Source organism: Aulonocara sp. 'chitande type north' Nkhata Bay, linkage group LG5, assembly GCF_057382095.1.
Source record: "Aulonocara sp. 'chitande type north' Nkhata Bay isolate Kocher_YH1m ecotype deep benthic linkage group LG5, A_spYH_male_GT1.1, whole genome shotgun sequence".
In the NCBI taxonomy this organism is placed as follows: domain Eukaryota; kingdom Metazoa; phylum Chordata; class Actinopteri; order Cichliformes; family Cichlidae; genus Aulonocara; species Aulonocara sp. 'chitande type north' Nkhata Bay.
This window is the reverse complement of record NC_141348.1, coordinates 12,739,876-12,754,513: the sequence shown is the minus strand read 5'-3', so window position 1 is coordinate 12,754,513 and position 14,638 is coordinate 12,739,876. Positions and strand designations below refer to the sequence as shown.

Sequence of the window (14,638 nt, the reverse complement as noted above, 5' to 3'; positions counted from 1 at the left end):
ACTGTCACGGTTTGCGGGGGCAAGCCGTGTGGAATATATATAGGACCAAAAGGCGGCAGCTCTGGTGCAGGTGAGTGTTTATTAACAACAAAAATGCAAACAACAAAGGCGCTAGGAACATGAAACTGAAACCTAAACTGGGTAAACTAACACACAAACCAGGAATGACGGTGCAGGGAGGTCCGGGGAAATACATGCAGGGAGACCGAGGGGAAACAACACAGACGAACCAGCAACGAGGACACGGTAACACACACTATAAATACACATGCCAGGAATCAGGGGATGGGAAACAGGAGGGGAACACACCTGGAATACATGATAACTGACAAGGCAGGGGAAACGTAAACAGAACACACTGACATAAGACAGAGCCCTTCAAAGTAAAACAGGAAACACATACACGTAATGACACAGACTCAAAGACGCGGACTAAACACAGAGACTTACTACACTAAGGAAATGCACAAGCAGGGAAGACATCAACCAGAGGGAACACCACTAAATGCTAGAAAATACAAAACTATCAAAAGTACATAACCAAAAACACTGGGTCACCGACCCAGGACCATGACAGTACCCCCCCCCCCAAAGGCTGGCTCCAGACAGCCCAACAAGAAAAAAAAAAAAAAAAAAACAGCCAGAAAAAACAGAAAACAACCCGACCAGGGCGGGCGGCGGGGGCCCAGGAAGGAGGGCTCGAAGCAAAACAAAACCGGAGCACCAGAAGGCCAAAAGACAAAAACAAAAAACGAGCCCAAAACCAAAAGAAACGAAGCACACCAAAACACAGGAAAAAAAAAACAGTCCAAAACAGAAGAGTCCAGGGGGCCGACAGCACAGGAGTCCAAAACAGTTCAGGGGGCCGGCCAGGGGGCCGACAGCACAGGAGTCCAAAACGGTTCGGGGGGGCCGGCCAGGGGGCCGACAGCACAGGAGTCCAAAACAGTTCGGGGGGCCGACCGTGCGGACGGCAACGGCGGCGACGTGGATACAGTTCGGGAGGCCGGCCGTGCGGACGGCAACGGCGGCCACTCAGGCGATGGCGGTCCGGGGGCCGGCCGTGCGGAAGGCAGCGGCGGCCACTCAGGCGATGGCGGTCCGGGGGCCGGCCGTGCGGAAGGCAGCGGCGGTCACTCAGGCGATGGCGGTCCGGGGGCCGGCCGTGCGGAAGGCAGCGGCGGCCACTCAGGCGATGGCGGTCCGGGGGCCGGCCGTGCGGAAGGCAGCGGCGGCCACTCAGGCGATGGCGGTCCGGGGGCCGGCCGTGCGGAAGGCAGCGGCGGCCACTCAGGCGATGGCGATCAGGGGGCTGGCCGCGCGGAAGGCAGCGGCGGCGCCCAAGTGTCAGGCGCACCGGCCGAGGCTTGGAGGGCACAGGACCAGGCGACGCTGAAGCAGAGGCAGGACCAGGCGTAACAGGAGCACAGGCAGAGGCTGGACCAGGCGTAGCAGAAGCACAGGCAGAGGCTGGACCAGGCGTAGCAGAAGCACAGGCAGAGGCTGGACCAGGCGTAGCAGAAGCACAGGCGGCCGCAGGGCCAGGCGTAGCAGAAGCACAGGCAGAGGCAGGTGGGCCAGGCGTAGCAGAAGCACAGGCAGGTGGGCCAGGCGTAGCAGAAGCACAGGCAGGTGGGCCAGGCGTAGCAGAAGCACAGGCAGAGGCAGCTGGACCAGGCGTAGCAGAAGCACAGGCAGAGGCAGCTGGACCAGACGTAGCAGAAGCACAGGCAGAGGCAGCTGGACCAGGCGTGGATGAAGACTCTGATGAGGCCGGACCAGACGAGGACGAAGACTCTGATGAGGCCGGACCAGACGAGGACGAAGACTCTGATGAGGCCGCAGCTGACGAAGGCTCTGAGGCTGCAGCTGACGAAGGCTCTGAGGCTGCAGCTGACGAAGGCTCTGAGGCTGCAGCTGACGAAGCACAGGCTGGAGCTGGCGTAGCAGATGGTGGCTGGATGGGCTCCTCGGGCCCTCCAGCTGATGTGGCATGGTGCTGGTGCGGTTCTCCTGAACCCCCAGCTGACGAGGAAGGTTGCTGAACGGGCCCCTCGGACCCTCCAGCGGAGACAGGAGGCTGAACGGGCCCCTCGGACCCTCCAGCCGACGAGGCATGAGGCTGGTGTGGTTCTCCGGAACCACCAGCTGACGAGGAAGGCTGCTGGACGGGCTCCTCGGGCCCCCCAGCGGAAACAGGAAACAAAGACCGGAGCGGTCCGTCGGACCCTCCAGCGGAGACACGAGACGAAGGCCGGAGCAGTCCCTCGGACCCTCCAGCGGAGATACGAGACGAAGGCTGGACGGGCCCCTTGGACCCTCCAGCAGAAGCCATCACAAAGCCAGCAGGCATGGAGTCCACTGGCAGACATGAAGGAAATGGGTGCTGTGCTGAGCACTGGCCCTGCTCAGACAGCACTGACACGGGGCACTTCCCAGGTGGCTGCTTAAACTCCAGGGGTCCAGAATCAGCTGAGGACTGGGACCTAGCCTCTGGGGAAGCCCTGGAGCGGCAAACAGTGCCAATGGCGGCTGAATCATGAAAAGCACCTTGAGTAGGACTTAGGCTTTCTCCCTGCACGGAGTGAACGGGTGGAACCGGTAATGCTGGAGCCAGAGCTACTGGGGCCTGCGCTACGGGCGGCACTGGAGCTACTGGGGCCTGCGCTACGGGCGGCACTGGAGCTACTGGGGCCTGCGCTACGGGCGGCACTGGAGCTACTGGGGCCTGCGCTACGGGCGGCACTGGAGCTACTGGGGCCTGCGCTACGGGCGGCACTGGAGCTACTGGGGCCTGCGCTACAGGCGGCACGGGAGCTACTGGGGCCTGCGCTACAGGCGGCACGGGAGCTACTGGGGCCTGAGCTGAGGGTGGCACTGGAGACTGAGCTGAGGGTGGCACTGGAGACTGAGCTGAGGGTGGCACTGGAGACTGAGCTGACTGGGCTAAGAGTGGCTGCGGGGGAGCTGATATGCTGTTCACAAAGTCATCTGCCGCACAGAACACCGCCCCTGAATGAACAGTCATACAGTCCGCAAATGGAAAACAGTCCTCATTCACCACAGCCGGCGAATTAGATGTCCGAACATCCAGCTGTGGGGTGGCGCGCTTGCGGCGCGATCGGCGTCTCCTCCCCGCAGACGGCTCCGACGGGCCGGGCAAGATCACATCCGGCGAGTCGGGCAGCGAGGCAGGAGTGGCTGAGAGAAGGTGGGGTGTGTGCCGGAGAAAAGCCTGTATGGTCGGAGGAAGTGAATTTAGTAGCCATGGCAGGCCGGAAAAGAGCCGTTGTAGCCGACCTTCCACGGCGAGGCGAAGCTCGTGCGGAGGATTCTCCAGCCACAGCCCGAGGAGGATCTCCACATTGTAGCCGATGTCATCCTGGAGCTCCTCGGACGGATTGACTGCCGCTGGGTCCATGGTGGCTGGTTCGTTCTGTCACGGTTTGCGGGGGCAAGCCGTGTGGAATATATATAGGACCAAAAGGCGGCAGCTCTGGTGCAGGTGAGTGTTTATTAACAACAAAAATGCAAACAACAAAGGCGCTAGGAACATGAAACTGAAACCTAAACTGGGTAAACTAACACACAAACCAGGAATGACGGTGCAGGGAGGTCCGGGGAAATACATGCAGGGAGACCGAGGGGAAACAACACAGACGAACCAGCAACGAGGACACGGTAACACACACTATAAATACACATGCCAGGAATCAGGGGATGGGAAACAGGAGGGGAACACACCTGGAATACATGATAACTGACAAGGCAGGGGAAACGTAAACAGAACACACTGACATAAGACAGAGCCCTTCAAAGTAAAACAGGAAACACATACACGTAATGACACAGACTCAAAGACGCGGACTAAACACAGAGACTTACTACACTAAGGAAATGCACAAGCAGGGAAGACATCAACCAGAGGGAACACCACTAAATGCTAGAAAATACAAAACTATCAAAAGTACATAACCAAAAACACTGGGTCACCGACCCAGGACCATGACATATACTCTTTCAATTATTTCAGAATGTTTTAAAAATGAAAATTGCTGTTTCAACACATATTGGGTTTTCATTTTGAAAAGCAAAATCAGACTCAATTGATTATGACAGAATTGAATCATAAAGATGATGTAAAAGGAAGCTGAAATTGCCACTAGGTTGTAATTGATAGTACGTTTATATTTTAAGTCTGTGGAAAGATGTCATTCTAAATAAAGAAATTACAAAACAGCTTGCAAACCAACCATGACATCTTTCCACAGACTTAAAATATAAACGTACTATCAATTACAACCTAGTGGCAATTTCAGCTTCCTTTTACATCATCTTTATGATTCAATTCTGTCATAATCAATTGAGTCTGATTTTGCTTTTCAAAATGAAAACCCAATATGTGTTGAAACAGCAATTTTCATTTTTAAAACATTCTGAAATAATTGAAAGAGTATATCACATATGGACAAATTCGACGGGCCATTAATTTGAAAGGCGAAATCAGACCAACATGAAATTTACATGGTTTTACTGTCGGGTTGGATACTGTTGATCTAAAGTGGAATTACCCTGTGGAAACTGAAATCTTCCTTTTTAGAGCATTCTGAAATCACTGAAAGTTAGGTAAATTATGGGCATTTTCAACAGGCCATTATTTTGGAAGGCATAATCAGAATTACTTGAAATTGATATGGTAACATCGTGAGGTTGTATACTGTTGACCTAAAGTGAAATTATCCTGTGGAAACAGCAATTTTCACTTTTAGAGCATTTTGAAATCTTTAAAAGAGTAGGTCGTATCTTGGCAATTTGAAAAGTCTTTTATTTTGGAAGGCAAAATCAGAATGACTTGATATTAATATGGTATCACTGTGGGGCTGTATACTGTTGATCTGGAGTAGAATTATCCTGTGGAAACACGAAATTTCCATTTTAGAGCATTTTGAAATCACTGAAAGTTAGGTCAATTGTGGACAATTTGAAAAGGCTTTTACTTTGGAAGGCAAAATCAGAATGACTTGATATTAATATGGTATCACTGTGGGGCTGTATACTGTTGATCTAAAGTGGAATTACCCTGTGGAAACAGGAAATTTCCATTTTAGAGCATTTTGAAATTGTTCCAGGAGCAACTCAGATATGGGCAGTTTGAAAATGCTTTTATTTTTTAAAGCAATATCAGAATGTCTTGATATTGATATGGTAACATCGTGAGGTTGTATACTGTTGATCTGGAGTGGAATTACCCTGTGGAAACAGGAAATTTCCATTTTAAAACATTTTGAAATCACTGAAAGTTAGGTCAATTATGGACAATTTAAAAAGGCTTTTATTTTGGAAGGCATAATCAGAATGACTTGATATTGATATGGTATCACTGTGGGGCTGTATACTGTTGATCTAAGGTGGAATTACCCTGTGGAAACAAGAATTTTTCATTTTAGAGCATTTTGAATCGTTAGAAGATTAAGTCAATTATGGACAATTTCAAAGGGCCATTACTATGAAAGGCAAAATCAGACTGACTTGATATTGATATGGTATCACTGTAAAAAGACTGTGGTTGGAAAGTGTTGATATAAAGTTCAAATAGTATTTGGAAATACGACTTTTGCTTTTAAGAGCATTATTAAGTCATTGAAAGAGTAGTTCAAAAATGAAGATTCACAGGGCTTTTACTTTGGAATCCAAAATAAGATGGCCTTGATAGTGACAGGGCACAATTAGGGTACAAGGCTGTGTCATATAGATCTAACATTAGAGTTTGTAAAAAAAAAAAAAGCCTAAATTATATGTTATTATGTTCTTAACATATCTGTTAATTCACTCGAAGTTGGCTTTTATTTTGAAATCCGGTTTCCACATCCATTCCCGTAATACTTTGAATACACAGGGAACGTAAAACAAACTGGAGGCTGGCTTGACTGCAAGTCTCGAATTGGAGGCTGGCTTGACACCAGTGTAAATAGTGTGAAGACAGAAGCCTGGCTCTGTGCGAAAACAAAACAAAGCAAACACCTCTTAGCTCCTCTGAAGCTCGCTAATTAGCATATTTATTTCTGTAAAGCTCAAGTGCAAAAAAAAAAAAAAGAGAAATTGTGGTTTTATGGAGGTTATCATTCTGGCACCCTACCTCCTTTATAACCACAACATTTTATACAGACTAAGCAAATCATTATACTGTGGTAATGAGCTGCTTCAGAGGTGCCGTGGCCCAAATATTGTCATTTTTAGCCATCACCAAGCTAATTTCTTTCCTGTTTCCAGCTTTGTTTGAAGCTAGGCTAGCTAATTGCTGGCTTTAGCCTCACACAAGCAAGAAAAAGTATATTTATTTCCTAATTTAACTCTCAATGAAAGTAAATAAATATCTTTCTAATTTGAGAAACATGGCTTTAATTAAAAAAAAAAAATCTGAATGAAGTGGAAAGAAAAGCACCCAAGTGCGGATGGCTTATAGGTGTTCTCAATAAACAACATTAAGATGATTACTAAGAGCATGTGCACACATTAATGGGTGTAAAACTGGATTACGTTTAAGAAAAGGCAGTAATTATTCATCAATGTTTGCAGTTTGCACTCAGTGGAGGTAATTCTTATGAGCTGTGTTTAAATAACAACAACATATAGCAAACTTACCTCCAGAATGTGGCGGTGGTCCACATAAAAGAACCACTCCTTGGCCTTCACGCACATTGACAGCACTCCTCACTGATTGAGTTTTGAAGTTATCCAGGTCTGATGAGACAGAAAACATTGAAACAGAAGTGGGTGGCGGTTTAAAAGAATACGACTGACAGTCAGATTGACCAAAAAGTGTGATTCAAAGATTTTCTATATCCATGAGGGTTACTTTTAAAGAGATAGTTTTGAAAACGGGGGGCATAATTCTCCCCAAACTCCCTTCACAGAATCACTGAGCCATGTTTTTGATGCTACATTTTGAAGATTGGGACTTTATAGGGCATCATTGATTGCCCTGGGACACCTCATGACAGCCTCCAATACTTTCAAAGGCATCTGGTGTGCTGATGAAATAGACGGACCTGACTCTGTGACGTTTACCCTGCAACGCTGCACTTTAGGAAGAGATTAGGCTGAAATAAGATCAAACGAGCAGGGGAAAGAAGAAAATACTGTGCACAGACTGAACAAACACTGGTGAGCGCGCATGACAAATGACAGTTTGCAGTGCCAGCAGCAATAAGTAACATCATTATTAAATGTGGTGTAATCTTGCACTTAAAAGCATTAGCTTCCCCATCAATACTCTCAGCACTATCTATCCCCTTGCAAATGAATGAGCAGTTGCTGGCAGACAAAAACTAAACCTGGGATGATAAACCACCCCTGGCTTCATGACTGATGGAGGGAAGCTGCTGCAGTCCGCTCTGTACTCTGTCTGCACCCTCTGGCTAACAGCCTGGAGTAAGCCTTCCAAACACAAACAAAAGAAAGTCAGTGTGACCGATAAGGGAAATTAGGAGAAGGAAGATTATGGAGAGAAGTGGGACAGAGTGTTGGTAAGATTAATGAGCGGCTCTCTGATGACCGCAGTGAAATCAAACAGAGCCAAGTCACGGCAGGACACTTAGAAGGCCACAGGAGGAGATGGCTGACTTGAAATACAGACAGAGGCATCCTGATCTCACTAGGTTGTCTTTAGAAGAAATGTCAATAAGAGAGTCGATCTTCAAATGACATTTAGGATTCTCAGGAACCGTGTTGGAGCAAGAAACGTACAGTGGTACGTACTGATCAAATCTTTGGTAGATGTGCACTAAAACATTTATATAATGAATACGGACCTAGAATGTTTAATTCAACAAACGCATGGATTTTTTTTTCCCACAGTTGTGGCCAATTTCTGGATTATTTCTTCACAAATTAAGCAGGTAAAAGGACTAGAGCTGATTCCAAATGTGGCAATTACATTTGGAAGCTTTTTCTGTGAAACCGCATGTGGTCAAAGGAGCATGCAATTGGAAAAAAAAGGACCATCCTCAGGCTTTACAAACAAAGTGAATACATCAGAGAGATAGTGGGAACATTAGGGGGAGGCCAAATTAACAGTTTGGGACATTCCGAGAGAAAAGAATGAGTTCATCAACATAAAAAGGCCTGGATGTCTGCTGAAAACAACCGCAGGATCCTTTCCATGGCGAAAAGCCCCTTCACTATTCAGCTCAGGAGGTTGGTGTTTCTCTTCCAATTCAATCATAAAACCAAGACTTTGTGAGAGAAAACACAAAAGTGATGAGTAAAATACTGATCGGTCTCAAAAATTGAAAGGCCTGATTGGATCTTACCAAATCAGCTGAAACTAAGATCAGCCTTTATCAAAATAAGGTAGGTAAAAACTGTGAAGACCATCCCGAGCACACAACATCCTGTGTAAAACACAGCGAGGGCAGTGTGATGCAAAGACACTGTTCTCACTGACAGAAGACAGAAGCAGCTGGATTCATTCTGAAGTGAACAGTTCTGCTCTTACGGCTCAGATTCACATAAATGCAGCAAAATATTTAGAGACTCAAAACCAACTCAGGAGTGTCTGAAGCCAAATAAGTGCAGTTATGCAATGTCTGAGCCAATCACCTGTCCCCAGTCTTATTGAGTTGCTTATCACTTGCTGAAGATGAAATTTTAAGTTAGACCCACAAAGTAGCATCTGAAGATGTGTGAAAAAAGTGAAAAGCATTAATCAGAAATTCATTCTTCCTTAGCTACTGGTGAGAGGCACGTACCCTGCCTCTTACCAGTAGCAAAGTATTACAAATGAGCATCAACTACAACTACATTAGACACCTGAAAATATGCACATATTGGAAAGTGCAACTGTAACCACTAAACAAAAAGAACAAAAATTGTGGCAAGGTTCAGACATTTATGGATGCAACTGCTCAACAAGCCTGGCAACAGCTGTTTATAATAATAATGGCAGGACCTTTAGAAGCAGGGGAAGGTGAATCAGAGGTTTACTAATAATTACTTAGTGAAAGAGAAACAGATGGCGCCTCTTCTTACAAAACTGCACAGAGACGGGTGAAGATGAAGCTGGACTCGGTGCTGGAGGGGATGTGCTTCTTTCTTTGCTGGGAAAAAGAATAATGGGCTTCACTGGAGTGAACTGACCACACACTGTAACTCTGAAAGCTAAAGGCCAAACTCACTGTAGCTTCAGTGATTCCTTTGTAAGCAGAATCAGTCTTTGCCATACGAGAATGGCTTGCCTAGAGATTACAGAGTGACCATTACAGCTCGACGATGATTGGTCTGGGCAACGGCGGCGCCATAGAGACATTCCCTGTTATATATTGTGTCCTACTGAGCTCTTGAGTAAGCTCCTTTACCTGCTACTCAGGCACTACAGCACTGGTCTCTAAGCATATGACGTACTATTTTTCCAAAGCTTCTGGTAAAATTGTACCCAGTGACACAATTTCTATCTCTGTCTGCACCAGCATTGCTTTAAAAAACGTCTGACAAGGAAAGAAACATGACAATGTGACAAGTTGTAAAGAAGCCAGCAGTTTATTCTGACTGTTTAAATAATAGGAACAGCTGTGTCACATTCTGACTGTCAGGAGAGAATCAAGCAATGGTCAGTGAGTCTTGTATGCCAATTTTCACAGCGTGACTCTTTCTTAGCCCCTGTGAATGTATGTAATGCGTAAAAAATCAACTCTGCAGAAAAATAAAATCTATCCTATCATCAAACGTAAGGAGCTTGTATTATTTTTTAAGCCACAGCTCTTCCAAAGACTGAAACAGGAAAATAACTGCTGCAGATCCCCTTCTGCTAATATGTAATTCATGAAATACAGATATAAAGAGACAATGGTAATTCAAAACCACTGGTGTGATCATATAAGTGGCCTTTTTTTTTCTGAATTCCCAGATCTCATAAATGAGTTTGACCTTGGTTGTATGAAAGCAGACTTTTTAAATCACAGTATTTTAAATTAATTTGGAACATTTTTTTACATTGTAAAAATGAGCTGTGGGAGGATATGCTTACAGTGGTTGCAGCTGAATTGTGAAGGCTAAGCAAAGCAAAAGAAAGCACGACATTTCTATCTTAGGGCAGTAGCCTCATTACATGGAAAAACTGAATATCAGCCTTGCTGATCTTCTAGACCTCCCTCACTGTGCATTAGGCAAGACAATAAATGTCAAGCAGTTCTCCTCTTCACCCAGTCCCCACGAGTGAGATTCATTACTGAGCTGTAGGGATAATGGCAGTCCATCTCCTGAGAGGAAGTGAAAGGCTCTCTATCCTTGGGACATGATCAATAGTCAGGAGGCCTGATCAAGAGAGGAGAGGTGCCTCTACACTGCCTGTCTGGAAGGTGGGACCACAACCAACAGCATCACTTCTCAGCCCCTTTTGTCTTCGCAGGCTGCTATAGCAGCAGTCCTGCTACTGTCTGATCCACTTACAGTCTTCTGCGCATATTACACATAAAGAAGTAGCTGGTGATTGCATAGACACAAAGACCTCTTAAGCGTTAGTTGTGTTTGTCCGCTTTAAAGTCTGTATCACAGAGGCTTGCACTTGGTGAAATATGAGGCAGTTTGGATGGAGCATAGATGCTGTCAGAGCTGGAACCGCTAATGAGAATCAATGGAGTTCAGAAGCAGTCAGAAGCTTCCTCACCCACTGTGTTTGTTGTATCTGACATTTCATTCGATTACCATTTCCCCTCTTGAAAATCTATTCCCAGGCAATCTAAATGAGAAATCGTAATAGTAAATGAAAAAAAAAGAAGGAAGGCCTGGGCTGCAAGCATATTACCCTCATGTCAGGCTGTCAGACAGCAGATACAAAGAGATGCTAGAATGTCATAAGTGTGTCAGAACCATGCCAGGAATGTGTTAGCAATTGTAGGATCACTTACATGCAAATTGAAGGCTGGCTCTGCGGCTGAGTATGGACCCCCACGTGTTGAAAGCTGTGCACTGGTACACCCCGGTGTCTTGGTCCTTGTCCAGGTTGCTAATGATCAGGCTGCCCCCAGACATGTGACGCCGGTAGTCATTCCCAAGATCAATGAGTGTTCCGTTTAGTGACCATCTGGAAAAACGCAAACACAATCAGTAGCTGAGCCCCCTGGAGATGAACACTCGCAGCGTTTATCGATTTGATCAGTCCGCCCACATCATGCTGCGAGGATAAAAGGTGAGCAATAAGACCAGGGCCCTGTATTATTAATGCAGAAATGCGAACAGCTTTTGCAGCGAGTTAGGAACAAAGAAAGCATTTCTTGTCACTTTAGACTTCAGTAGACTTCAGTTTGACTTCATTTAAGGATTCTGTTTTGCTGTTAATTTAGGCAAATTTCCAAAACCCAGCAAATCATCTGTGGTGAATATTGATTTTCTCCTAGTTGCATGAAGAAGTGGATTTTATTTCATCTCATTTTTAATTACCTCCACAGAGGAGGATTGGTACGCTTTAAAAGTCTGCGAGCCAGATGTCTGGAAAGAAAAAAGGTTTGCTTTTCTGATGTTTGCTTAAAATCTTATCTGGACATGTGAAAAAGGTGAACAAAACAAAAACAAACATACTGACGTCCTCACCTTGGCATGCAGTATAAAGTACTGGTCATGTGATATTTGGTCAAATCAGATTACCCTGACAAAGCACTGACATAAATACCTGCACTTAGACTGCGTTCCTTGTTTAAGATTTAGTTTCCATAATTTAAAGATGCAATGAAACATTATCAAGTAATCAATAGCAAAGTAACTATTCCATCCATCCATCTTCATCCGCTTATCCGAGGTCGGGTCGCGGGGGTAGCAGCCTAAGCAAAGAGGTCCAGACCTCCCTCTCCCCAGCCACCTCCTCCAGCTTGTCCGGGGGAATACCAAGGCGTTCCCAGGCCAGCCGAGAGATATAATCTCTCCAGCGTGTCCTGGGTCTGCCCCGGGGCCTCCTCCCGGTGGGACATGCCTGGAACACCTCGCCCAGGAGGCGCCCAGGGGGCATCCTTGCCAGATGCCCGAACCACCTCAGCTGGCTCCTTTCGATGTGGAGCAGCAGCTGCTCTACTCTAAGCCCCTCCCGGATGGCCGAACTTCTCACCCTATCTCTAAGGGAGAGGCCAGCCACCCTTCGGAGGAAGCTCATTTCCGCCGCTTGTATCCGCGATCTCGTTCTTTCGGTCACTACCCACAGCTCGTGGCCATAGGTGAGGGTAGGGACGTAGATCGACCGGTAAATTGAGAGCTTCGCTTTTACACTCAGCTCCCTCTTCACCACGACTGACCGGTGCAGCGTCCGCATTACTGCAGCCGCAGCCCCAATCCGTCTGTCGATCTCCAGCTCCCTTCTCCCATCACTCGCGAACAAGACCCCGAGATACTTGAACTCCTCCACTTGGGGCAGCAAAGTAACTGTAAAATAATATAATTAAATACTTTTCTCACATGTCATCTGGATTTACAGCTACTTTTTATGGTATTAAATGATCCTGATTACAGGTAAGTCATACCTTTCCCACTGTGAAGATATCTATGTATCTATACTGCTACATTTACTTCTGTGCAAAGTATATGCACAACTTCATAAAGCAGCCATCGTGGCTGTAGACATTGGAGTTTTTGTAGCGTAGATGTAAATGAAAAAGAAATACTATGACTGTATGCCTACAATGTGTGCAATCTGATGCAAATTGAAATATAAATGGAAAATAAAATGTGTAAACATTTTGTGGTTGGAGAATTACACATGTAAAGGTCTGTGCGGCTCTGGCAGATTTATGCATTCTTTGAGTGCTTTCTAATTAGTTTTCTGTTTGTGCTTTTGTGTTTCTGACTTATTGCTTTCTGACACTTTCATATTGCATTGTCTACAGACCATTTCCTTCAAAGAAAGGTCACGAGACACTCTGTCATGCAAACAGAATTCAGGAAGTGACAGCTATTAATCACAGCTACCATCAGAGAGGAAACACTGAATAATGTTCACGCTGAATAATAAAAACACTTCATATGTATTTCACTGGATTTCAAGGAGATGCAAAACTCCTATACGGTACAGAGCATCACAGAGCGTTAACACTGATAAAAAATCAGAGTTCCTCAAACTATTTTAGAAGTAAAGAAATATTTTAATGCCATGTGTAATGCTGCCTTTGCAACAGGACTGTAAAATGACAATTCCAGTGACATGGGGGGAAAAAAATCAATATACATCTGTTCCTTCCTAGGCAAACTAGCAGGCAGTTAGGATGATGCCTCATATATTCCTAAAGCCATTCGTGGTTCTCCCCAGTTTCCTCCCTGACAGATTACAAAAGACGAAGCTGTCTTTCATCTCGTAGCCTGTATTATCATCTAACAGTCTGTGCCCGTCACTTAATCTGACTGATTTTGTCACTGTTCCAACAATATTACTTTTAAATTTCCTGAACTTGAAAAAGCTCAGGTTTCCAAGAATATATCTGACAGCACAGGTGTTCAAAATAAAACACTACCATTTCACTATTTGCTCATGATGTCCCTTTATGCCTCCATTTGAATTCTCCACTGTCCAATTCTTCCTCTGTTTGTGCCAAAGGGAGGATTATTGTATGTGTGAGAGGAGGTTAAATGGCAAAGGATGAGAAGCTAGTCAGACTTGCAGCAACCCAGCATGATTGAACTTAATGGGAAAGGAAGGTGGGTAGCCTGGACAGATCACACACCCATGGAGCAGACAGCGATGGTGCCTCTGCTCCACCAACACAATCAGTAGGCCACCCACCCACTTGTGCTGCACAAACATCTGAGACAAGCTTTGATATTAGCAGACCTGGGGAACCTTTTTTTTTGTATGGGATTCATAGATAAGGAAATATCAACAAGGGCAAAAGGGATGCTGACTTCTTGTAAGCACAGTCTTGTGTAACATGCGCTGTCCTTTAGTCATTGCAGGATGCAGCTATGCCAGTGTTTGCCATTACCGTCCAATTTTGAGCTAAATAATGAGCCCGCTCTTGCAACTTTTCCCATGGTGACAGTGTAAGCTCTGAAAACATATGAAAGAACATCCACATAACACGCTGTGCAAAACATCTCTATAGACCCAACCAGTCTGCACTGCTTTACATCAAAGGGACAAGAAAGTAGAAATGTACCTATCTCTTAATGGAGTGCTCTGTCACAGCTTTGTGGGCCTCGGATGTGCACATAGTGAGATTTTCCACTTTCACCTGTTAAATTTATTTTACAGTTTATTTGAATTTTATTTCATTTGAGAAAATGTGACAGACGTCTCAGTCTCACCTGCTTTCTGCAGAATTCCTGCATGTAGTACCTGATAATCAATGCGTGCATTTCCCTCATCACTTACTTATTTACATACATTCATTCAGTCACCATTCAAAATCAGTGATCACTCTATTTTATAGACAATTCAGATCATGCCCATCAAAAATGTGTCTGTATAATATACAATCATTTTTAGAAAGTCTGAATTTTATTAGTGATTAATAAATTTACTGATGCTTTGTATATTCGATATTTTTAACTACCGACTATTTAAATGTAGACTGTGTTACACTGCATTTTGTTATTGACAATGGCTTTTACAGATGTTTTTGTACTTTACCTTATTGAACTCTTCCAAATGATGACATCAAGTTGT

The 14,638-nt window shown here is 45.3% G+C and overlaps 1 protein-coding gene across 1 annotated transcript in view; it reads right to left on the bottom strand.

Moving 5' to 3' along the window:
• cntn3b (contactin 3b) overlaps positions 1-14,638 on the bottom strand; it is a 62,827-nt gene that overhangs the window by 28,238 nt on the left and 19,951 nt on the right. The window contains exons 4-5 of the mRNA XM_086291370.1: positions 10,905-11,080; positions 6,643-6,741 (exon numbers count right to left, since the gene is read on the bottom strand). Of these exons, the coding sequence (XP_086147496.1) occupies positions 6,643-6,741; positions 10,905-11,080 (275 nt within the window). The remainder of the gene's footprint in view (positions 1-6,642; positions 6,742-10,904; positions 11,081-14,638) is intronic.